This window comes from Chenopodium album, chromosome 8 (genome assembly GCF_948465745.1).
Source record: "Chenopodium album chromosome 8, dcCheAlbu1.1, whole genome shotgun sequence".
NCBI classification, from domain to species: domain Eukaryota; kingdom Viridiplantae; phylum Streptophyta; class Magnoliopsida; order Caryophyllales; family Amaranthaceae; genus Chenopodium; species Chenopodium album.
The window spans coordinates 19,665,064-19,691,638 of NC_137841.1; the positions used below are offsets into that span (position 1 = coordinate 19,665,064).

Consider the following 26,575-nt stretch of genomic DNA (forward strand, 5'->3'; position numbering starts at 1 on the left):
TATGCTGAGGAGCTACTACCTTTGTTAGCTCCAGCCCCCATATCGGATGAGGATGTGAGGGTAAGATTTTTCATCTTTTACTTTCCATTAAGTAGCCCCCAAGTAATGTTTTACTGACCTTTTCTTGTTTTATCAGGACAGTGCTGCTGAGTTTGTGCCACCCCGTATGTCCATCCACTACCAGGGGATGTACGGGCCGATCGAGGAGATGATTCCTCCGGCTCCCGAGGGCGAGCGCTTCGTAGAGCGGTCGATTCCTCGCCACCAGACTCGAGTAAGCCTAGTTATGCACAATTTTTGTCCATATATCATGCATATTTACTGACTTATTTTTCTGACAGTTTTCACGCAAGGTGGTTTCGGCGATGGCACGATGCATAGATGCCTTCCGGAGCCAGCTCATCCGGATGAGGAATGCGGCCACTTGCCGTCGGGATGATGTCATCCGAGAGGTAACCTTTCTTTACTTATTTTTTTGCATTGCTGCTTAAATTTTACCTTGTTTCTGATTTAATTCTTTTTGCAGGGCCAGCCTATTGCTTCTCACACCCGCACGAGACCTGAGGGGCGGAGGGATCCAGCGAGGTCTAGCTCGAGATGTCGTCGTACTTCGTCAGGGGGTAAAGGTGGTCGCTTTGAGGCTGCTCGTGCTGACGTTGCAGAGGGCTCGGGATCCTCTTCTGAGGGTGCTCATGCTGCACCGGTAGGAGAGGCTACCTCGGCTTTCAGAGGTGGTGGGATGTACGAGATAGGCTCGTCACCGCAGCAGCCTCCGCAGCCTCAGCCTCAGGTTGATCCTGGCTGGAGTGGACCTACCTTGAGTCTTCCTCCTTCTATGGAGACTGGAGCTGGAGCTGGTGGAGAGGTGACTCCTTGTACGGCGCAATTTTATGATATGATGGGCATACGTCCTCCGGCGTCGTAGTTTGTTCCTGTGTATATTTTATTTTGACTTTTCATAGAACTTTGCCTTAGACTCACTATTTTTAGACATATTTTGTATATTTATGCTATTATGAGTTTATTTGTTTGTTATTATTATGTGTATGTTAGTGTGTGCAAGAGAAGTGTGACAAACAATTTTGCGCAAAAATTCCGTCATTTTTATTATTGATGGAGGGTATCTGACTCTCTCCCCCAAAAAGAAAAAATAAAAAAGGAAAAAATCAAACAAAATGTCGAGTGTTTGGAATTTAATTTAAATAAAGTCCAAAAAGAATAATATAATTAAAAATAATAGCTATTTTAATTAATTAAGAAAAAAAGATTAAAAATTGTTTAGGAAAGATAAACGGAGCCATAAAGTTATTAGCCGACTCGAGATTAGGAATAAAAACGCAAGTTAAGCACGCGCGGCCGATGTGGCAACTTGGCGCCAGCTGGCGCTACAATATGGCATGTGGCGCCAGGCGTTACACTTGGCGTGTGGCGCCAAGCGCTGGAGGCTGGCGCCAATTACGGGGTTTTGACGCCAATTGACGCTGATACCGTATTTCATTTTGATTAAAACTTCTCGCAATTTGTGTATAAATAGCCCCCTGCCCAGCCGATTCTTCTCATAATTCTAGCGAATAAAATAATTCTCTGCTTTAGAAAAAATAATAATCATGTCTTTAGTCACCAAAACCTTCACCCAATACACTCATGAATGGTGTCGATCTCTTAATGCTAGAGATAGAAAAGAATTAGATTTATTTTACTTGGGGGGAATTTATGGCATCAAAGGGGTAGATCTTGACTTAGATTTCATACATACCGCTTTAGAATTTTGGAATGTTGATACTCGTTGTTTCAGAATAGGGTATGATGAGATTAGCCCTTTGCCAGAGGAATTTGGTGCTATTTTAGGCTTCCCTGCAATAGACCTCGTAGTAATCCCTAGAGTAGATGCATACTATTATAAGGATTTTGAGCGCTTCTTTAATTTGAAAGAAAAGGGATTTATCAAAAATAGTAGATGGCAACATAGTTAATTTGAAAGAATTTGCACGCCATTATTTTGATAAACCTCTTTCTGAATCTTTTCATATATATAGAAGAAGGGCGTTCTTATTTTGCATGCTTAACCAATTATTTCTTAGTAGTGGTAAAAATAATGAAGGCCAATCAATTATAACCACTGTACTAGAACAAATTGAATCAGGGAGAAATCGAATGCCATTAATAGTTGGAGAGACTATGATTAGTCTAGATGAATTGAAAAGGGACCCAAAAGCACCTTTTCGCGGCTCTCCAATTTTATTACAGGTAGAAAAATAATATTTTTAATTACAGAAATCAAAAAAATATATTTTTGTGTTGTAATACTAATTTAATTGCATTGTAATTTTTTACAGATGTGGCTAATGGAAAGGCTAGGATTAATTAGCCCTCCGGACGATATTGAGAAGTATACTCCCAATTGCTTCGTGAGAAGGAAGAAACGTTTCCCTAAGATTGGGCGCCAAGGGTGGAGAAAAGTCTTCGAATCACGTGATTTTGCTATCAAGTGGGTCGTCCCATTGTGGAAAATAGAAAGGATGGTTGGTGTTAACAAGCAACCTTTCTGCCGTCTTCCAAGCTTGTCTCGTGTGACTTATTATCACCCCTGCAGGGTAAAAAGACAATACGGCTTGCTTCAGAATATTCCTTCCGGGGATCTTCGTCCTCCCTATGAGTACCCTGAATCTCAAGAAGTAGACAGATTTGATGCTTACTGGGGTGCTAGACCTTTATGGGAAGTGATTACCCAAAAAGTTCCTCCTTCTTTGCCCAATGATGTGAAGAAGTGGTTGCTGAAGAAACCTTCAAAGGATAGAGATCGGGGTAAAACTGATGTGAAGAGTCGTCTGGGTGACAGGGTGATTCCTGCCAAGGAACGCCTAGGTGCAAGAATTGAATTCAAAACACTTGCAATGCCTAGGAAGAAAAACGCTACCAAAGATAAAGGGAAAAGGAAAGCTAACACCACAGATAAAAAGGCTAGGGTGGAAAAGAAGCATGGAGTGTTAGCTGAAGGGGAGACTATCTACTCTAAAATTGAATGTAGGTCCTCTAAAGGGTGCCTACTAGCTAAGGTTATGGATGAGGAGGAGGAAGCAGACAAAAATTGGAAAAGGGCTAGAAAGGAAAAGAAAGATTAAGAGCATTGCTTGTCTTTCAATTTATTAGACTTAGTTTATTATTTTTCATTTGAAGTTAATTTATTTCAGCTTTATTTAAATTCCATCAATAATGTAATTTTATTTTATTAATGAAATTTCAGCTTTTAATTAAATTATTTACTTCAAATTTATTTTATTAAAGCAATGAAAACTGAAAAAAATAATTTTCCAGAAATTCTTCGAGTACGGAAGTCGAAAATTTTCCGAAAAACACCGAAATTTGCCCAGAATTTATTTTCCAATTGGCGCCAGTTATTTGCAATTGGTGCCTATCATTGAAGTCTGGCGCCAGGCGCCAATTTCATCGGCTGGCGCTGATGGCTGTTAGCTGGCGCCAAGCTCTTCTCTGCGACGCCGATAATTCGCCGATCTTCTGTTGAATTTTTAATTAATTCTGGAACGCGGAGATGTCGAAAAAAAAGTGGTCGCACCCGTAAAGGGTTGCCTACGTATCCTTTCTTAAGGAATCAGGCCGAACGTAGCTCTTTTGAGTATCCTACTCAAGTAATTATGGGTTGTATTTCTTAAGTTGGTCAAGATTTGTCATGTTTGAGAATTCATTGCCATCCATATCAGTTAGTTTTGCTGCACCTCCTGAAAGGATTGTTTTGACAATGTAGGGTCCAAACCAATTAGATCTAAATTTACCCCTTGGGTCTAAAACATTTTTTCTTAGTGCTTTTAACACCAAGTCTCCTACTTTGATATTTCTTGTCTTGACCTTCTTATTAAAATGCCTAGCCATACGAGTCTGGTAACACTGAGTGTGATGTAGAGCTTCTAGTCGTTTCTCGTCGAGTAGAATCAATTCTTCATATCTTGCCCTAGTCCATTCAACTTCATCGAGTTTACTCTCTAATGCAATGCGTAGAGATGGTATTTCAAGTTTGACAGGTTGTACGACATCCATTCCATATACCAAGGAAAATGGCGTATTTCCTGTTGATGTACGGATTGACGTGCGGTAACCCCACAATGCATAGTGAAGTTTGTCAGGCCAATCCTTATAATTTTCCGTCATTTTCTCGATGATAGTCTTTAAATTTTTATTAGCTGCCTTGACTGCTCCATTTGCTTGAGGTCTATAAGGGGAAGAATGATGATGTTGAATGCCGTATTTTTGTAGCAATTCTTCACATTCGGCTTGAAAGTGAGTTCCATTGTCACTTATCATTTCATGTGGGACTCCGTATCGGAAAATAATATTTCTCTCGATAAAGAGTGCTACATGTTTTGCAGTGAGTTTAGTGTATGATTGCGCTTCGACCCACTTTGTGAAGTAATCAATTGCTACTAGAATAAATTCGTGGCCTCATGTTCCTGGGGGAGTGATTTTGCCAATGATGTCAATTCCCCATGTAGAGAATGGCCATGGCGATGTGTAGGTATAAAGCAAAGATGGAGGGACATGTTGTAAATTGGCATAAATTTGGCATTTAGGGTATCTTTTTACATATTGATGACAATCCCTATTCATTGTAGTCCAATAATATCCTTCTCGCATTATTTTCTGGATTAACATTTTGCCATTTACATGAGTGCCACAAATTCCTTCGTGGACTATTCTCATTGCTCTTTGTGCATCCTTCTTTCCTACACATAAGAGAGCTCGACCTTTAGGTACCCTTTTATGTAGCTCGTTGTCTATGAGTACATATTGGGAAGCCAAAAGCCTTAATGCTCGTTTTGCTCTTTTGTCAGTATGAGGAGGGTATTCTCCATTGGTGACATAATTGAGTATGTCCATGTACCACGGTTCTTCTTCTTCTTCGCCTTGGACTACTTCGTCGTCTTCTATAGCCGGGATATATGCTGGTTTGTGCCTTTTTTCTATAGTTAGAGGCATTTGCTCGATTTCCGTGGGAATCCTAACCATTGAGGCTAATCTTGCCAAGGCATCGGCAAATTGGTTTTCCTCTCTAGGTAGATATGTATATTCTACCTTATCTAATTGATCGGTAAGAGTTTCCAGATAGGTTTGGTAAGAGGCTAGGCTTTCACTCCTTACATTCCACCTTTTAGATATCTGATTGATGATCAAAGAAGAGTCTCCGAATATCCTTAACTTTTTTACTCCCAATGCCACTCAAGGCCTACCACGCATGCTTCATATTCAGCAGCATTGTTGGTAACGTCGAAATCAAGCTTTATGGAGATTGGAACATGCTCTTCTTTAGGTGATACTAGTAGCACTCCAACGCCACATCCCTTTTGGTTTGAGGCCCCGTCGAAGTATAAGGTCCAAGTATCATCTTCAGTGACCATTAAGTCTTCATCTGGAAATTCATTGTCTTGTATTGGCGTCGAGTCTTCTATTGGAAAATCTGCTAGAAAGTCTGACACCACGGATCCTTTGATAGCTTTTTGTGGCATAAACCTTACATTAAATTGGGTTAGATTGACTATCCATCTTGATATGCGTCCATTGAGTGTAGATTTCTCGAATAGATACTTGAGTGGATCTAATCGGGAGACTACGAAAACGGTGTGCACCAACATGTAATGTCTTAACTTAGTTGTGGCCCATACCAAGGCGAGGCACAACTTCTCGAGCGGTGTATAGCGTGCTTCGTATTCGAGCATCTTTTTGCTTAGGTAATAGATTGCGTTCTCCTTGCCTTCTACCTCTTGTGCTAGCATAGCTCCCATTGTCTCCTTGGTAACTGTTAAATATAATCTGAGAGGTATTCCAGGAAGTGCTGGTGCTAATACGGAAGGATTTGCAAGATAGGCTTTGATCTTTTCAAAGGCTTTTTGACACTCGTCATCCCATATTACTGGTACATTCTTCTTGAGTTTTTTGAAGATTGGTTCACATATCGTCGTTAGTTTTGATATGAACCTACTTATGTATTGCAACCGGCCAATAAATCCTCGAATCTGTTTCTCGGTCTTGGGCGGTGGCATTGACATGATTGCTTTGATCTTGGTTGGGTCTGCCTCTATTCCTCTAGAGCTTATGACGTAACCCAAGAGCTTGCCTGAGGTGACTCCAAAAGCACACTTAGATGGATTCAACCTCATATTATATTTTCTTAGCCTTTCGAAAAATTTCCTTAAGTCTACTTGATGGCCTGGACGGTCTTTTGATTTTCCAATCATGTCGTCGACATATACTTCGACTTCTTTATGCATCATGTCATGGAGTAAGGCAGTTGCTGCACGTTGGTAAGTAGCACCCGCGTTTTTTAACCCGAATGGCATTACAGTGTAGCAGTAAGTGCCCCATGGCGTTATAAAAGTTGTTTTCTCCATGTCTTCTTCTGCCATGAGAATTTGGTTGTAACCTGCGTACCCATCCATGAACGAGAGAAGCGCGTGATTTGCCATGTTATCTACCAGAATATCGATGTGTGGCAAAGGGAAGTCGCCTTTTGGACTTGCCTTATTTAGATCTCGATAATCGACACACATCCTTACCCTTCCGTCTTTCTTCGGAACTGGGACGACGTTGGCGACCCATTCGGGGTATTTGGATACCTTGATGAAACCTGCGGTTATCTGTTTTTGAACTTCTTCTTTTATTTTAAGGGCTACGACGGGTTTCATTCGACACAACTTTTGTTTTACAGGTTTCATTCCTGGAATTAGTGGTATAATGTGTTGAGCTATTTCTCTATTAATGCTTGGCATATCTTCATATGACCAAGGGAATACATCGATAAATTCTTTAAGTAAGTTAATTAAATCGGTTCTTTCTTGTTTATTCAATGTTAATCCGATTTTAACTTCTCTTTTATGAGTTGAATCATTTGAGATATCAACTGTTTCAGTCTCTTCGATTACCGGTGTTTTCTTTTCGAGTGTTTCCATTGCTTTAATAATTTCTTTGTCTTTTTCATCGTTAGTTAAGCAATGCTCGTCATCTTGGGTTAGAGAAGAACACGAGAAGTAAGGAGAATGAGAAATATTATTATACTCTGAGATCATTACATCAAAGAGTGATATGTCCTCAGGGACTGGATCACTAACTATCTTAGGAGAGGAAATAGGATGGGGAGGTGTTACTACTAAAGACTTAGAAGACTCTAAAGGGAAAGACTCTGACTCAGACTCTAACTCAGACGACTCTTCAAACATCGGTCCTTGCCCTGTCGTGATGGATATCTTCCTTCCGCTTGGAGTAGTCACCTTGATAGTCTTGCGCCACCCTTGTAGTGATCCTTCAGCTGGAGTAATTAGCTTCGAGGGATCGAAGCTTTCACTTTGTAGGACTGTTTGAATGAGCGAGGAGTTATCCTCTTTATAAGTTGGCTCATTCTTTTCTCGCACAAACAGTAATCCCATGACGTTAAAGTCAAAGCATGGGGGTGCTTTATCCTTGTGGACGGGAGTTGGGATTTCATCAGTGAAGTAGCAATCCAAGAAAATCTCGAATCCCGGTTGTCGTACGCCGTTTACAACAAATGGCTCGGGAAATTCATGGCATGGATAGTCCTCTCCTTCTTTTATAAACTGACCGTTAAGCGTAAGAGGGTACTGATCCATTGGAATTGCTTTCTTTTGAATGCGAGCATCCCTACGTGCTTTTGATTTTTCCTGGGCTCGCTTGAGATCTTTCCGAGTCGGTTCGAAACCAAGTCCGAAAGTGTCTAACTTAGGGAGGCCAGGTAACTCCAGCGGTTTTGCCGTTCCTTTCTTCTTCCCTAGGGTCATCCCAGGAAAGTGTCCTTATTTCTTCAGCATGGCATTGACAATCATGTTTGAATGGGGGTCATGGCAAAGAGGGGTCCTTTCATCCTCCTGGATTAAGGAGACTTCTTCGTTAAAGCCCCATAGATCTTCATCATCCTCGTCGTGCTCCACATTAATAATTGGATTTTCTATAGATTTGATTCTCATAGGCGAAGTATCGATGGTGATTGGAATTCCTCCAACTATAGCTTTCACTTGTTGGTGGAGAGATGAAGGGACGTCCTTTAGGTCATGAAGCTAAGGGCGTCCCAACAATAAGTTGAATGAAGCTTTGATGTTTACTACTTGGAAAGTAGTAGCATGTTCTATTGCTCCTGCCGTTACATTTAGGGTAATCTTGCCAAGAGCTTGACGACGAGTGTTGTCGTAGGCCCTTATTCCTTGTGTAGACGGAGTTAAATCTTCGTCCCTTATACCGAGCATCCTCGCAGTTCTAAGTGGACAGACGTTGATGGCCGATCCATTGTCTACGATAGTCATAGGAACATTCATCCTTTTGCAAACTACTGTGAGGTTTAATGCCGTGTAATGTTTGTCACCTTCTGGGGGTAAATCTTTGTCAGAAAAAGGTGATTAAATTAATCGGGCTAGGAAGGTCACTTGTGAGGAAGTTGGCTAGTCCCTCAGGAGTAGTGTCAGAGTCTATCCCAATTTTGTCCAAGGCATTCATTACAGCCAACCTATGTTCTCGAGATGTTGCCAGAAGCTTCCACACATTCATCTCAACCTTTGTCTTCTTAAACTGCTTAAAAATGTCATTGTCTTCAATGATAGGTATGGGAACTTGTTGTGTGGTTGGCATAGGTTGTGTTGAGACGGGAGGTTGAATTCTCCCAGATCTTGTGAGGACATCTATTGACGAGTCTTCTTCAGCCCAAATGTCATCTGTGTTGTATGACACAGAAGGTGGAAGTCTTACTAGGTCTTTTAGATAGACATCTTCTTCATCACTGTCCCAAACTCCATTAATGGTTGCATCCTCTTCTTGTTGAACTTGGACTAGTTTCTTTTCATCAATCATTTTCTGTACTAAATTCTTGAATTTGAAACAGTTTTCTATAGTGTGACCCCCTGATTGATGATACTGACAGTAATATCTATCTGTCCTTTTCAACGATTCGAATGGTCTCGGTTCGAGAGGTTTTATCTCGCCACTCTCGGAGAGCATTTCGAACATTTGTGCATATGGGATCCCAATTGGAGTGTAAATTCTATTGCTCTTCTTGGGTCTTTCAGTGAGTTGTAAGGGAAAATGCTTTGCCTCATAAGTCGTTCTCACTGGTGTGAATTCTCTTTTAGGTTCATCATTCGAAAGTGGAAGCTCATCATATTTCTTATGGAGTTCGTTCATAACTTTGAGAGCTTCACGTAGTAGTTGCGATACCTCCCTCATAGACAGTGTGAGCAATTGTATATCATTTTTATTTGCCGGTTCTAGAAGGTTATCCTTGACATCGAAAAAAATCTCCTCTTCTTTTTCTATGGCGCTGATTTCTTTGACAAGTCTAATGAGAGATGAGGGGTCAACCTCATTTTCCTCATCGGAGATAGCCAGGGTATGAGCTAGAAGTGCATTGTCAATGCTTGGCTTCTTACTGGCAGGGGGCAACGACAGCTTGTTGTTGTCGATCAAGTCTTGGATAGCTTCCTTAAGCTTCCAACAGTTTTCAGTGAGATGGCCCCTACCTTGGTGATACTTGCAGTGTGCATTGGGGTTCCAATTAGCCGACCTCTTCTCAACTGGTGGGTCCCCAAATGGTCCAATAGGAGTTATAAGACCCTTTGCATTTAATCGATCAAATGCGGTGTCATAACTCATGCCAATAGGAGTGAAGTTCCTCCTAAATGGTTTCTTATGTCCTTGGTTGTTCATAGCAAGGACTTCTCCTAAATTAAAGGTGCTCACATTGTTTGAGTGGGCGGTTTTGGAAGAAGAAGGATTGTCGTTCTTCTTTCCTTTCCAGCCACTATTGGAGTTATTGTTGGCAGCTTTTAATTTAGCCAAGTCATCTTCAATATTGATCCCAATGTCATAAACGGCCTTGAAGGTATGGAGATTATTTTGATATTTGAGATGCTTGGAATATTTTTCTTGGAGATTTTTTATGAACAGTCTCACAGATTCTTTTTCACTTGGCACCTCAATCATCTTAGCTGAGGTTTCTCTCCACTTGTTAAAGAAGGAGGTGAAGCCTTCATTCTCTTTCTGCTTGAGGATTTCAAGTTCCCTATGGTCAGTCTCGACTTGAATGTTGCACTTGTACCTATCAACGAAAGCGTTTGCTATTGACTCCCAGGTAGAGGTCTTTTCTTTCTCGAGAGAAAAGAACCATTGTTGGCAAACGGTCTCGAGAGATAGTGAGAACAGAGAGGGGAAAACTTTCTTATCGATACCCTTAATACTCATTATTGTTTCGAATGCTCTTAAATGAAAGTAAGGGTTGTCAGTTGCTCTGAATTTTGGGATGTCGTTGGCGTTGAACTTCTGCGGAAGAAGATCTTTGTCCACCGAGACCCCTTGTGATGTAAGCTCTTGAAACTTGTAGTCGCTAGACAACTTGCTTAAACTCTCTTGCATGAGGTCCATCTGTTGTTGCTTCACGGGATCATCGATCTTGAGTGCGAGAAGCTTCAGTGTCTCAGTCACGGTAGCCAGTTGGTTCTTAAGATCATTGACTTCTTCTTGTGTTGCCATTATAACCTTAGCTTTCCTCTTACGAGCTATGGGTTTGTCGAAAAGTTGGACTTGTACGAAGAGGTTATCTTTCATTAATCGTCCTTCCTTTCTTGACCACGCGCTGTAAATAAACCATTTTGCGTTTTAATTTCTCGACTCGAATCAACTTCACTTTACGGTTTATTTTAAGGAAGAAAGAAAAGAAAAGGGTGCATATTTTTTGGCAAAAATAATGTACATATTTTTAGGGAACTAAGTATTATTATTAATATTTTTTTTATTGTTGGAGGATTAATATCCAACTTACCCCCTTAAAAAAATGACGGAAAAACGCGCACACGAGACTCTCTTAAACATGGTCAAAGTACGTGTATTGGTGTGTGCGTTGAGTATAAGTGACATGTTTGGACTCTTGTTTAAGACCATGGGACTTAGTGCCTAAACTCGATCATTTACTCATCAAATGAATACTGTTGACAACAAAATTTAACCAAATTAAATAGAAAACTGATTAATTAGACTCTAAGTGATGACTCGACCAATAATCCGAACTGTCGGCCAAGCGACAGGACTGGCGTCACACTGTGGAGCTTGGCGCCAGACGACAGAGCTGTCTTCAGGCGCTACACTCCATAATGTGGCACTACAGCTCAGATCTTGGCGCCAATATTGGAGCCTCGATCTGGGACTGTTTTCGGTTTTATTAGTCAATCAGGGTATGCCTAAAGTCGTACTAGGTCAATTCCGATTTAAAATATTAGACTTCATTGACTTAAATTAATTAATTAAATAGGCAAAGTTCTTTAAGTCATTAATTTATTTAGTCTCAACACAAGTCAACAAACGGTTAAGAGAAACATAGAATATATATGCATAACAAATAATGCACAATTAGTCAAGTAGGCACAATATGATGCAACGCGTTTGCCACCTAACCATGGCTCTAGTTCTCTAAAGTTCGGGATATGGGTTAGTCAATAGAGGGTCCATGGTTAATTGTCCGGATGCACCGCGCGGAAGCCTAACCGTGAAGGGTTGGTGCGAGTGGATGGGACACCGCGAGTTTAAAAAAACTCGCTTCCATGGTTTGGTGAATTCAACATCTCGGATGTACCCTTTGTTGCACGGAGCGTTCAATCGGGTAGATGGAGCATGAATTCCCAGAGGGTTATGTCCATATGTAGAACACATATGGGTTTTAGAAAAGTGAGAAAAAATTCAATCATGAAGCAGGATCGAGCAAACAATACGAAAAACCGGTCGAAATTAGAACGCATATTTCTGGCTCGGTATTGGGGGAAATTGGCGCCAGCAAACAGAGACTGGCGCCAGCTTTTAACTGTAGCGCCAGGCGCCAATACTGGCGTTTGGCGCTACGGTTAAAATTCTGGCGCCAAGCTCTGGCCCCTGACGCTACTTCCCACATGCCTCATCAGCTTTCTGTGCTCGATAAAATTTTCCAGTTTCGCGCGGTGTTATTTCAGTCCTAGTTGTGAAAGACATTCCTCAAATTTCCTACGTGTAAAATCTTATGTTTTTAACTCTTTACGGATGGTCTTTCCAATGAGATCTTATTTATGCATATGACAATAATGTTAATCAAAATTACGCACATGAAATACTTAGAACTTTTCGAGTCTCATCCACTCATTCTAAATCATTGCCGAAACGAATTCAGGAATTAAAATAGAAATCCTCCCCAGCGGAGTCGCCAAAAAACTGTAGGGGATAATTTCAAGCTTTAATCCCTCTAGCTCGAACCCCACTGTGATCATACACTAAAGTACGGTGGCGTCCAAAAGGGAAGAAGATAGAGCAAAAGAGTCGCCAACAAGTTTTAGGAACTTGTAAACCGTTCATAGGATGAAGGTTACACCCCTTAACGATCCAAGAGATCGTCAACTCCATAAGGTCTTGAACCAAATAAGGGTTCAGGGATGAAGGTACAAATCCAACCTAAAAGAGATTGAACCTACCCTAATAATAGGCCTCTACTTTATTCTGATCGTATTCATGTGCGTTTTTCGACTAACATGCAATCAATAAGTTTAACCCTAAACCTGTTCAATCTATGTTGGTTGAATTTAATGCACAAATAAATCTATTATTGGCGATCACTTGAATTATAATCATATTAAACCTAAACAAGATTATTAATTATCTTATTAAGCATGATTACAAGTACCAATTCCCTTTAACATGCAATAAAAGGCGTGATCAATCAATAAAAATAAATAATGTATCAAGCAACATAATAATAATCAATATAATGAATAATAATTATAATAATCATAATAATAATAATAATCATCACAAATAAAATAATCATCATCAAAATAATAATAATATTCATAATCATCATAAATCATAACAATTATAATCATAATCATATTCATGTTAATATTAAAGCATAATAATAATGGCAAGACCCTAGGAAGAGAATAAAAGGCATGTCACTAAGCAAGATTAATAACGAACCCTAGCATTTCACTAAGCAATAAAAACCAAAGCTTCAACCCTAATATGATACTAACAATCATAAATATTAGGAAGAGAATTAAAGGAATCATAGCAATCATATTTAATATTAAAAATACCCTAGACATGATACTAGGAATATCATAATAACAATCTAAACATGATTTCTACATCATAACATCAATAAAAACCATTAAAGCACTTACTTCGATGCTTCGTACCTCTTTCTAATAACAAAATACACACGTTAGTAACTTCAAGAAAAATAATAAACAAAACAATTAAATTAAATAATTGAAATAGAGATTTGGGACCAAACCCTCATAAATTAAACCTTTCACGCCTAGGGCGAAGGCAACTTCGAATATGGCTAGGTGTTTCTAGATCTTGCGAATGCGGATTTTTGTATTTAAAAGCAAGTTTAGAAAAAGAAAGAGAGATAGATGAAATAATCAAGAAAACTTGACGAAGATTGGTGAATGATTAAGAGAGAATTAGAGAATTAATGATTGCGAATGAAAACTGATTGTAGGTGAGAATTGGTTAATCAAAACGGAGTTTTTAATACGATATTTATAGAGAAAATCAGCCAAAAAGATAAAATAAACAAAACAGAGTCTGTCGTACAAAAAACAGAGTTGGCGCAAACCCTGGCTAACTGGCGCCAGGCACCAACACTGGCGCCAAGCGCCAATGGCTAGTGCCAGACCTGGTTTCAGGCGCCAAAGCCTGGGGTCAGGCGCCAAGCCTATTTTCAACGCGTTTTCAAAAATCAGATAAATTTGCCGTACTGGAGGATAAAATCATATAATTTCCTCGAAAATGCTATTTGATTTTAATTAAAACTCTGAAAAGTCAAAAGTCAATTTATCAATGCTAATTGAATTAGGAATGAAAAGAACCTTCTAGAAGAATCTAGAAGACTAAAATCATTCCTAATTGCATTAGGAATGATAAATCATATTAGGCCCTCCCCTAGATCATTGGGCCGTATATAAGGCTCAAACCGGGCCCAGTTTGGTAAATTGGCCATAATTTCCTCAATATTCATCGGAATTGGGCTTATAATATATCGTTGGAAAGCTCTTGTCAAGCCCCATCCAACTACACTACTATTGGACCCATATCATGGTCCAACCAAACTGGATTGGCTGTTTTATTAAAATAAGTTTTCAAAAACAGAGAGAAGAGAAAAGAAATTAAAACTTTCTGCAACACTAGACTTTCCACACTTTCGCTTCATTCGACTATGATTCGTCGTGAAAGGTACTCATCACCGGGTTTGGTTTTGGGGAGACACAAATGGGTGTCTACAGGTGGTACTCTACCCCCTGACTTTTCCTACCAACAAAAAAAGAAATTCCTTTCTGATGTTAAACATTATTTTTGGGATAATCCTTTTTTGTTTCGTGAGTGTGAAGATGGATTATTTCGCAGGTGTGTTCCCGAATGGGAAGTCCATGGTGTGCTTACTAGTTGCCACACCTCACCATATGGAGGACATCATGGCCCCACTAAAACGGTGGCCAGGATTAATGAGTCGGGTTTCTATTGGCCTACAATGTTTAAGGATGCTAACATTTTTGTGCAGGATTGTGACTCTTGCCAGAGGACTGGCAACATCTCGCGGCGGCATGAGATGCCTCAAACCGGAATTTTAGAAGTTGAAATTTTTGACGTTTGGGGTGTTGATTACATGGGACCGTTCCCTTCTTCAAAAGAGAACAGATATATTCTTGTCGCCGTCGACTATGTATCCAAGTGGGTTGAGGCCATCGCCACTCCTACCAATGATGCCAAGGTGGTCCAGAGAATTTTCAAGAAGACCATCTTTCCAAGAATTGGCGTGCCTAGAGCAATAATAAGTGACGGAGGTTCTCACTCTCATGAGCGGAAGTTAGACACTCTCCTCAAAAAGTATAGTGTCTACCATAGGACAGGTTTAGCCTACCACCCCCAAACTAGTGGCCAAGTTAAGGTTTCTAACCGTGAGATCAAGGTCATTCTAGAGAAGGTGGTGGCGAAGTCAAGGAAAGATTGGAGCGACAAGTTAGATGACACCCTTTGGGCGTACAGAACTGAATTCAAGACCCCTATAGGTACTACTCCGTATAGACTCGTGTACGGTAAAGCATGTCATCTCCCGGTCGAATTGGAATATAAGCCATATTGGGCTATTAAGGAGCTCAATTTGGATGCCAAACTAGCGGGAGAAAAGAGGTTACTTCAACTTAACCAACTCGATGAGTTTAGGTTAACGGCCTATGATAGTGCTCGAGTCTACAAGGAGAAGACAAAGAGGTGGCACGACAAGATGATCCTTCCGAGAGAATTCAAAGAGGGTGATAAAGTGTTACTGTTCAACTCTCGACTTAAACTCTTCCCGGGAAAGTTAAGGTCAAGGTGGTCGGGTCCTTTTATTGTAAAAAGGGCCAATAAATTCGGTTCTATGGAGGTTTTTGATGAACATGGTAACGAGTTCAAGGTTAATGGCCAAAGACTCAAGCTATATCATGAGGGGGCTACGATCGGTGCAGTTGAATTACTTCACCTAAGCGGTTCCGATTCACTTTGAGTTTCAATGTGGTAAGAGGGTCGAGCGGGACCTAGATAAACCAGCGCTTTGCGGGAGGCAACCCGTATTTCTTGCTTTCTACACTAATTTTTCCTTATTTTTATTTTTATTTCTTTTAGAGAGAAGAGGAGGGTGAATTTTACCTTTCATGAGTTTTTTCTACAGGTTTTAGATCACAAAGTACGGAGGTTTCAAGAGAAAAAGGTGAAGAAAGAGAAGCTCCAGGTTTGGGTATGGGCCCGATTGGGCGAGGCTCGCCCGATCGGGCGTGCACCTAAGGTTCAGAATTGGAGTTTATTTCGCCCGATCGGGCGAGGAGTCCCTATCGAGCGCGCAATATTGATTTTGTCGGAGCATTATTTCGCCCGATCGGGCAAAGAGTCCCGATCGGGCGCGCAAGTGAGGGAAGAAATCAAAGGAAATTTCGCCCGATCGGGCAGAATTTTGGAGAAATCGAGTGCCACAAAAAGAAATATCGGGCGAAGCTCGCCCGATCGGGCGAGCAAAATGGCAATTTCCCGGTTCGTGTTCGCACCCGATCAGGCGGAAGTCGCCCGATCGGGCGCGCACTTTACAATTCCGCAGAAGCCACTTTCTCCCGATCGGGCGAGGCTTGCCCGATCGGGTGCGCCTATTTTATTTGGAGGATTTATTCTCCTTCCCCCTTTCTCTTTTCTTCTTTCTTTCTTACTTCTTCTTTCTCTTTCACACTTTCTTTCTCTAAAACCTCCATTTTCAAACCTTCAACTTTACTCTCTTTTCAAGATCTCCTCAAATTCACCCATCAAAACCTCAAAATTTTTACATATTCTAAATCCTCACACCTTCCTCTACATTTTCCACCCATTTTCTCCCACTTTCTCTCATAAATTCTTCTAACTCTTAGAGAGAGAAAGCTTCAAACACCTAATTTTCCACCTACACATGGCTTCAAAGCGTTCTAGGCAACAAAGGGGCGAAAGTTCGAGGCAACAACAACCAATGGTCAACCCGGAGCTTCAAGTACCGGGATGGGAGGAGGTTGTTATCACCTCGGAGGAACAAAGAGCAAGGATGCTAAATCTCATCGAGAGACAGGTAATCTCAACCCTCTTTGTTCATCACCCTACGTTATCTAGATTAGGTCTTGATAAATATGTGGAAAAATTGTTTAAGGGTATAAGCATGAGTGGTTTCTTCCAAATGTGCCATGATACATATGATTATTTAACATTAGAATTTATCTCTAGTTTTAATGTTATTAAAATGAATGCTATAAACACTCATGTGCAATTTCGATTATTGAACAACGATGTGCATTTAACTCTTAAAGAATTTGGGAAGTTGTTTGAATTGAAATCGGATAAACCAATCGAACCCTCCCAGGACCACATTGTCGTGGTCTACAAGAGACTCACTGGGGAGGGTTTGGCTAACCTCCAACACGCCAAAGGGACGTGGATTCAACATCCCGTCCCAAAGTTTTGGCAAAGATTTGTCGGCCTCACTATTTTTGGGAGGCATGAACCGGCAAATGTGAGGAGGGATGAATTAGAATTATTGGCATCCTATGTAATCCCTAATGCTGAAAAATTGAACATACCCCATAGGATAGCCAATCACTTCCAAAGGGCGGCCAATGTGGCCGAAACAGGTAGGTCTAGGGCACCTATTTATTTTAGGGGGTTAGTGACCCAATATTGCCATCAAACACCTAGGTTGAAACCCGGATGGGCATAGGAAAGTAGTAGGCTCAAACCTCATGGACCTAGCTTATTTAGGGAGTCTAAACTGGGTGCAACCCGTGGGAGGTGACACTTGGTGGATAGTTCACCGACAATCGGGTAGGAGGGACCAAGCCTTTACCTTACCCAACCCCGCCTTGACCAAATTTGAGAAGGGGAAGCCCAAGACCAATCCCCCCCCCCACACTATTCACCACACTACCCACTACCTCTACCTTTCACCTATGGCATACCCACTTCCTCGGTCGATTATAACATCGACCCCAATGCCCCCTATGACTTTTCGGCTTTTAGAAGCCAACTGGACCGTATAGAGATGGGGCAAGGGAGAGTAGAGGGCATGATACAAACCCTAGATTCTAGGTTAAGCACCTTGGATGGTCGAGTAGGTCACATAGAGAGGAACCTTAGGAGGGGTCTATACCCCATGTATGATGACTATGCACGCCGAGGGGCTATCCCCCCCCTGAGGCATTAGTTCCCGACTAGTTCCAATACCCCCAAGGAGGGTATTCCACCCCCGGAGCATTTGGTACTTATGTGGACTACTCTTCAGTCCATGGATATGGGGGTGATGCTCCTTTTAGGGGTATGGGGGGGAAATGTGAACCCTAACTACTTTGCAGGTGGTTCGGGTTATGGTGGTGCTGGAACGAGTCAGGGTGGTGCCGGCTCGAGCTATGGAGGAGGGTATGAGAGGATGGATGATGATGAGGAGTAGCTTCTCCTAGCCACCTTCCCAAGTCAATAAGGGCATTGCTTGATTTGGCTTGGGGGAAATTTATTGTATATATGGTAACTCTCTTTCTCTCTTCTCTATTTATTGCTTTCCTAGTGTAGTTTTTATTGCTTTCCTTTATGAAAAAAATACAAAAAAATTTGAAAAAACAAAAAAATTAAAAAAAATACGTTCCAATGAATTGTAAATCATGCTTCCCTGTGTCCCATACTTAGAAAATATTGTTTTTATTCTTAGTACATGATAATGAGCTTTGTGAATTTGTTAATCATGATTTGAAGTCTAATTGTTTGGATTCCTAAACATGCGTCAATTTTGCCAACTATTTGTGAATATAGTGCTTGACTAGTTGATTTGGTTAGGAATGTGTGTTAGTTCCTGGTATGTCAATGAATTTGGGTATTGGTTTGAAAATATTAGTAATGTTTATATAGCTCAATATTATGCACATTGAGGAGGACGAAGACATTTGTTCTTTTAGGAAGCCTTCAGACGATATTAGATATATTTGTTCACTTCTTGCTACCCATGTTGTTGATTGTGCCCTTTTATTGTTTATTTAGCCACATTACAAGCCTATATGAGCCCCATTGGTTACTAGTCCCAAGCTTGGCTTGGGGGAGCTATTAGTTGGTGAGGTGAGGGAGTTTTGGTGTGCACATTATTTGCACAATGTGGGAATAAAAGAAGAGTGATTGTTCTTTGATATTTTGATTGGAAAATATTGATGTTTTGTGTTACAAAGTTGAAAATTTCCAATATGAGGTAAAAAAGAAAAAAAAAAAAGCAAAGAAGAAAAAAGTTGTTTCATATGTTCAAATGTTCTATTTGAAGGTTGTTCAAGAAAAAAGAAAAGAAAAAAATTCAAAAGAAAAAAAAAAGAGTTAAGTTTGGAAAAAAAAAAGAAAGAAAAAGAATAAGTGGTTCAAAGTTTGTTTTAATTCACTCTATTTCTTATTATCATATTTTGTGAGTGAATATGTAAGTGTTGGGATTGTGTTATATATATGATTATTTGGTGAACTTTTGTGGAGTTGAGTTGTGATTGGAGATGTTTTGGTCATCACTTGTTGTGACCTTGGGTTTTATTAGGATATGGCTCCCTTTAGCATGACTTTACTCTTACATTTTCCTAAATTTATCCTACCCTTTACCCTAGCCTTACATTACAAGCTTTAAAGACCTTCCGACTCTTGTGCATAGAGTTATATGAATGTGAAAGTGTTGTTTATCAATGCAAGTTATGACTTGACATATTTCGAGTCGACTAGTAGGTTGAGCATTCATTGTTTTAAACACACGAGAGTGTGAGATGGGAGGGCATTGTTCACAAATAAAGGGGTTGGTTGGAGAGCGATCGAGTACATCTTTTACTCGCCACATAAATGAAAGTTGAGTGCGTGAACACTAGTCTTGAATTCTTTATGCTCATGTGGTTTGCTTTACTTGACAATTGTTGAGGATGAAGGATAATTAGATGAATGAGATTGATTGACATTGAAGCATGTTCATTAGATTTATCTTGAATCGTTTGTGCTTGAATTTGTTTATTGTGATGAGGCATGTTTTATCTGTTCATTGATGAGCTCTTTGCTTAGGGACAAGCAAAGGTTTGGCTTGGGGGAGTTTGATATGTCTAATTTATATAGTGTTTTACCCCCGTCCCGTGGTCATAATTAGTAGTGTTTTTTGGCTCTTTAGGGCCACTTTTATTACTAATTTGTGTTTTCTAGTGTTTTCGTAGTTTTAGTTTAGTTTTACATGAAATTTCACTTTTGGAGCATTTTCCCGGGTTTTCATGGATCGACTACGGAGGCTAGAGGGACACGACCATTCTTAAAGCCTAGGATCGGTGAGAGCCGATGATTAAGGGCTCGGTTTGTGATACCGGGGCTATTGGATCAACTAATCAAGACCCGATGAGGAAATCCAGATTGGGCCGAGAAATCGAGCCCAATCGAAATCCAAACCTCGAAGAAGAAGCCAGGCCCGATTGGGCAAGCATACGCCCGATCGGGCGATTGCGCGCAAGAGTAACCTCAAGGAAGAGGCGCGCCCGATCGGGTGAGCATAGGCTCGATCGGGCGCGGCACACCAGCAGTGGGCAGAGCAAAATGGCGGGACCGATCGGGCAGGACCGATCGGGCGCGTGTTTTTCTTAGGAGATGATTAGTTTTGTTTTAATTTTTATATGAGGAATGTTTAAGTACGAATTATGTACGTAAATTTTGATTACCTTCTTTCTTACACTTTCTCTCTCTACTTAGGATATTTTCTCTCTCTTAATTTCTCTCTCAACTTTGTTCTTAATTACATTCATTAATCCAGATTTCTTTTGGTAACAATTTCTTCTATTTTAATTTCAGTTATTTTATTTACTTCTTTGATTATGTTTTGCTTTATTCATTAGATTAGTTTAGTTATGATGATGTTTGAGTAGTTTTATTTCTAGGGTTTATAGGGATCTAATAAATAATATGAAGGGGTAAATTTGTGATTGTTGATTATCAATGCTTGGTTAAATTCTATTGATTGATATAATGCTATGCAATTAGGTTTGGCTAGATTTAATTGTATGAGTTTAGCAATATTAATTCAAGATTCGACAGATGAGAATTGATGTTTAGGCTTAGCTTCAATAGGCAGACTAATTTATAAATGGTTAAGTCGAGATTCGACATATGAGATTTAATACCGGTAAATTAACTCTGTGATTATAATACGTAGCGAAAGCCCTTTATAATCTGATTAATCAATGCTTGATGATTGCTTATTATGATTTGCCTTGGAATATTGTTTATTAGTGAACCTATGCCCTACGTCTTTTAATATTTGATTTCTCCCTGCTTTATTTCCTTCGATCTTATTCTTCGTAGTATAAACTTTATTTACAACAATATTGGTTACTTTGATAATTTAGGTTATAATAATTAATTAGGAGTAGAAAGACTTGTTTCCCTGTGGAGTTCGACCCTACTTCCCTATCTACTTTAGTTAGAGGACTTAGGTAATTATTTTTGATTAGGGGATACGACTTTACCCTGTCATGAGTCTAACTAAAACGCAAAGTTCTGTACAAAGTCAAAATAAATAATGAAAAGCACAGGAACAAACTACGGCGCCGGGGGACGTAAACCCATCATCTCATAAAACTTCGCCGTACGAGGAGTAGCCCCTCCACCAGCTCCAGCTCCAGCACCAGCTCCAGTTCCCTCGGGAGGAGGAAAACTCAACACGGGACCCGTCCACCCAAGATCAACCTGAGGCTGAGGCTGCAAAGGCTGCTGCGATGATGAGCCGACCTTGTACATCCCACCACCTCTAAGAGCCGAGGTAGCCTCTCCCTGGCCTACCGGCGCAGCATGTGCACCCTCAGATGAAGAGCCTGAGCCCTCTACCGCCTCAATACGAGCAGCCTCAGAACGACCGCCCCGACCTCCCGAGGCAGTGCGGTGACGTCTCGAGCTAGACCTCGCCGGATCCCTCCGCACCTCAGGTCTCGTGCGGGTACGAGAAGGAATGGGCTGACCCTACAAAAGAAATTAAAATCAGAAACAGGCAAAATAGAAGCAATAATGCAAAACAAAAGAAGGGAAATTACCTCCTGAACAGCGTCGTCTCGACGGAAGGCATCTATGCATCGTGCCATCGCCGAAAACACCTCGCGTGAAAACTGTCAAAGAAATAAAGTCAGTAAACATACATAACATATATGGACAAAAAGTTGCAAATAAACAAGCTTACCCGAGTTTGGTTGCGAGGAATCGACCGCTCCACAAAGTGCTCGTCCTCCGGAAGAATCATCTCCTCAATCGGCCCATATGTCCCTTGATAATGGATAGACATACGGGGTGGCACGAACTCAACAGCATCATCCTGACAAGGCAAAACAAAATCAGTAAAGCATAACTTGGGGGCTACTTAACGAAAGGTAAAAGCTGAAAATCGTACCGCCACATCCTCATCAGATACAGGAACTGGAGATAAAAACGGCAGTAGCTCCTCCCCATAGCATCGCCCAGGGGTACCAGCTCCCTCTGACATGCTCACCAACCTCGTGGCGTTAAACATGTGACATGGTGGAGGAGCAGGAACGACAAAGGTATCGGAGGAATGCTGAATAGCAACCCTCTCTCCAAGATATGCAGCCGCTCCATAGGTCCCCAAGAAATAGCGACGCTCTGCAGAATACTGCGCGGCTAACCCAAAACTGCCAAGTCGACCCACAGTCGGTACAGCACCTCAGGCTCCTACAAAGAGCGTCAATCAGGCAAGAATCTATCTAAGGCATCACTAAATGTCAAATAAGAAAAGCATCATACCGAGATGATCCAATCTCGGACATAGGCAGTGGACATCCCCACACGGAGGCTGCCCAAGGAAGCGCTAACTGGAAGCCTGTGCGGCGACGGTCTCGCCGGCGCAGCTGAAGGGAAGTACTCGTAGAACTAGATCTACAAGAAGCTAAAGTTATCAGCAAGTGCTGACTAAAATCTAGAGCTAAACTTTATAGGGAATAAAGGATACCTCTACGACCCTCCAAAAGCCGGATAGAGCAACATTCGCCCCAAAGGACCAACGTCGACACGAGTCCCGCAGCGCTCGGATGAAAGCAGCATAGGCCAAACTGGCCCAGTCATAAGTCCCGATTCGTTGTAGATCGCGGACGGCAGGAAGGTAGTAAAGCAGCGCCCTACTACCCTTGTCAGGGAAGAACGTCCCTGACAGCAAGATAAGTGCAAAGATGCGCACCCGCTGCTCTCGGGTAGTCACACCATCGTCAAAAGCCGCTGCTAGAGTCGAGCGGCGAATCCCCCTAGCGCTGAACTGAGTCGACTCTACCTCAGCTCGAGCCCGAATAACAATCGGACCCAACAGCTCCTCGGCCTCAGGAGAAAAGACGTCGATCCCGCTGTCGAACGGCAGTGGCACGGAGCTAAACTTCAGCCCCGTAATGAGACTGAAGTCGGTAGGAGTGACCATCATCTCACCCTAGGGGAAGTGGAAACTGTTGGTGGTGTCCCAAAAGAACTTCACCAGAGCACGAACTACATGGTGACCCCCACTAGAGGCAACCATTGCCTCGGAGGTCTCGAACTGCGCAGTAAGCCCGCAAGACTCCCATAGAAGTCTCGTCTGATCGTCTCTAGCGATGTACATCTTGTACAGATCGCCCAAGCCGTCACAATCGGAACCATGACAGCGTGTCATCCCAACTGTGATGCCCGGTCTCACCCTCTCTGAGATATGGTGGACGGGAGAAAAGTACAAGGTCCGCTCATCCCACTTAGGGAGTCGACCAAGCGAAGTGGACGGTTCAGCATCATCCTCTACGGGCTCGTGCTCCCGTCGAACGTCTCGGGACCGTGAACCCGAACCTCGCTGTCTAGCCATGCTACATTGTGCAGAATTATCACAAATTAAGGTTCTATAGTATCTAAAGTTCGCCTAGCCGCATGATACTATGTTCGCAAAAAACAGAGTACGTAGTACTAAAACAGAGCACAAATTCAAATTGAGCATACACGGCATTTTTCAAGCAATCAAGCAATTTCTTGCAATACTGTAGTAATTATTGTGACAAATTGGACAAGAATTGCTAGCAAAAAATCAAGAACAAGCCACATTGTTTTCCCGACCTTAAGAGGTTCAACAATGGTGATTTGTTCATTTCTTCACCAAATTGAGTCAAACAAGTCTCAAATTACTCCCAAGGCAATATATAAACATAATCAAGCAATTTCATGGCATAAAATTTGATAAACAAAGAGAATTAAGCATTCTAAGTTTCGAATTTTCAAGAAATTCGTGAACAAATACGTGCAAAATTCATTGAGACCGGCATGAGTTTGAAGGAAACTTACATAGATCGGGAAAATGGATAGAATAAGATTTGATTTGCAACAAATTTAAGCGAATTTGGTTGAGAAACGAGCAAGAACGAGTGAATTGAAGTTCTGAGAATTCTCGAGCAAGAAACGCGAGCAACAGCAGCGAAAATGAAGAAGAGAAGGGTATTTAAGGAAAATCTGACTCTAGCGCCAAGCGCCAGACCTTGGCGTCAGTCGATAAGCTTAGCGCCTGGCGCTAGCTCCAACGTTTGGCGCTACAGCTAGATAAGTGGTGCTGATGTTATTTCAGCGGCGCCAAAATGTTCAGCCACTCAGTACGGTTGTTCCAACTTTTTTGCAATATGTTTCGGGTTCCTTGGTACGCCAGTTAGCCCCTCTAAGAAATTTGACACGATTTTCAATAATCAGCTTGATTACATAAAGTGATCGACCTGATGAAAGATCATCTCACTTAGCTTAAAGCGCCTAATCATTGGCTCATCGCAAAAGGCACCGACATACTAGTTCATTTAAAAAATCACCGACGTACTGGTTCATTTAGCAAGAGGCACCGATATATAGGTTCAAAGCAGCAAAAGCGCCAACGTACAGGCATAGCGGAAGCAAAGTTCAAGCGAGCTTTTAAAAGATCGACAAGCTGAGGTCTTCGATATTTTTTCTTTGAGAAATTATCACAACAAATGAGGATAGCTTCAAGCGAGGATATCTTCGGCAACGTTCCCTAGCTTGCGGAGAGTTGTCACAAACAACTGAAGGTGATTTCAAGCAAAGTTGTCTTCGATCGTGTTCCCTAAGATGTGGAAGATGGTCACAAAGTGGAGGAGGATCGTTTCAAGCGAAGCAATCTTCGATAATGTTCCCTGGCTTGCGGAAGATTAACATAGCAGAACTGGAAGCAGTTACAAGTGTAGCAGTTTTCAAGCGGGATGGCATTCTCTAGCTTGCAGGAGGTCATCAAAACAACAAGGATACAGCAGCAAATCGGTTACTTTCAGAGACGTGTGCTCGACGGTGCAAGATACGCGTTTCTTAACTCTTTTATCTGTTTAACCAACGCTAGTTTGCAGGTATCGGCGTTACAAGAGAGATTTAGGATTGCCGAACATTCTGAATCATTCTCCGTCCCTATCGATACTTTGACATTTGTTTTCAAAACTTGCGTTTCTCCAAACTCAGTCAAAGTGGGGGCTTCTGTAGACACCCATTTGTGTCTCCCCAAAACAAAACCCGGTAATAAGTACCTTTCACGTCGAATCATAATCGAATGAAGTGAAAGTGTGGAAAGTTTAGTGTTGCGGATAGTTTTAATTTCTTTTCTCTTCTCTCTGTTTTTGAAAACCTATTTTAAGAAAACAGTCAATCCAGTTTGGTTGGTCCATGATATGGGACCAATAATAGTTTAATTGGATAGGGCTTAAAAAGACCTTTCCGACGATATATTATAAGCCCAATTCCGATGAATATTGTGGAAGTTATGGCTAATTTACTGAATTGGGCCCGGTCTGAGCCTCATATGCGGCCCAATGATCTAGATGAGGGCCTAATATGGATTTATCATTCCTAGTGCAATTAGGAATGGTTTTAGTCTTCTAGATTCTTCTAGAAAGTTCTTTTCATTCCTAATTCAATTAGCATTGATAAATTGACTTTTGTTGACTTTTTAGAGTTTTAATCAGAATAAAAGAACGTTTTTGAGGAAAATACGATTTTATTCTCTCGTACGGTCAATTTCTATCTGATTATAGAAAACAAGTCAAAATTTTAGTCAGCGCCAAACGCCAGCCTTAGCGCCTGACGCTAAGCTTGGCGCCTGGCGCTAGCGATAGCGCCTGGCGCTAATGTCAGCGTCTGGCGCTCCTTCGTTTTACGCGTCAAAACTCTGTTTTGATTTTTTATCTTTTTGGTTGATTTTCTCTATAAATAGCCTTCTAAAAAATCCGTTTTCATTCACCAACTCTCATAAAGATTTTCTTGATTACTCTCTCTCTCTCTTTTCTAAACTAGCTTTTTCACAAATACAAAAATTCCGCATTCATTAGATTTAGAAACACCTAGCAATATTCGAAGTTGCCTTCGCCCTAGACGTGAAAGGTTTAATTTCTGAGGGTTTGGTCCCAAATCTCTCTTTCAATTATTTAATTTAATTGTTTGTTTATTATTTTCCTTGAAGTTACTAACGTGTGTATTTTGTTATTAGAAAGAGGTACGAGGCATCCAAGTAAGTGCTTTAATGGTTTTTATTGATGTTATTATGTAGAAATCATGCTTAGATTGTTATTATGATTTCTAGTATCATGTTTAGGGTTATTTTAATACCAAGTATGATTATTATGATGACTTTTATGTTCTTTCTAATATTTATTCATGTTAGTATCATGTTAGGGCTATATATTTGATCTTTATTGCTTAGTGACATGCTAGGGTTTGTTATTAATCTTGTTAGTATCATGTCTAGGGTCTTGCTATTATTATGCTTTAACATGATTATTATGATTATTATAATTATTATTATGATTATTATGTTGTTTGATGATATTTATTGTTATTGCTTGATCATACCTTTTTATGCATGTTTAAAGGGAATTTTGTACTTGTAATCACGCTTGATAAGATAATTAATAATCTTGTTTAGAGTTAATGTGATTATAATTCAAGTGATCGCCAATAATGGTTTATTTGTGCATTAATATTC

The 26,575-nt window shown here is 40.9% G+C and overlaps 1 protein-coding gene and 1 pseudogene across 1 annotated transcript; both read right to left on the reverse strand.

Moving 5' to 3' along the window:
- The window catches only part of LOC145642788 (methionine aminopeptidase 1D, chloroplastic/mitochondrial-like), a 57,373-nt pseudogene that overhangs the window by 27,559 nt on the left and 3,239 nt on the right, over window positions 1–26,575 (reverse strand).
- LOC145555880 (uncharacterized) lies at window positions 20,942–22,264 on the reverse strand. The gene is made up of 4 exons (XM_081617592.1): window positions 21,983–22,264; window positions 21,776–21,907; window positions 21,633–21,704; window positions 20,942–21,561 (listed from the first exon to the last, which is right to left on the reverse strand). Exons 1-4 carry the CDS (start codon window positions 22,100–22,102, stop codon window positions 21,145–21,147), a joined length of 741 nt encoding a protein of 246 aa, XP_081473718.1. The 5' UTR covers window positions 22,103–22,264; the 3' UTR covers window positions 20,942–21,144.

Coding starts and splice junctions, on each gene's coding strand:
- LOC145555880 (XM_081617592.1), bottom strand. CDS start 22,102: ATGTTTAACGCCACGAGGTTGGTGAGCATGTCAGAGGGAGCTGGTACC. Junction 21,908..21,982: donor TATCTGATGAGGATGTGGCG/GTACGATTTTCA, acceptor TTGCCTTGTCAG/GATGATGCTGTTGAGTTCGT. Junction 21,562..21,632: donor GAGACGACGCTGTTCAGGAG/GTAATTTCCCTT, acceptor TTTCTTTTGTAG/GGTCAGCCCATTCCTTCTCG.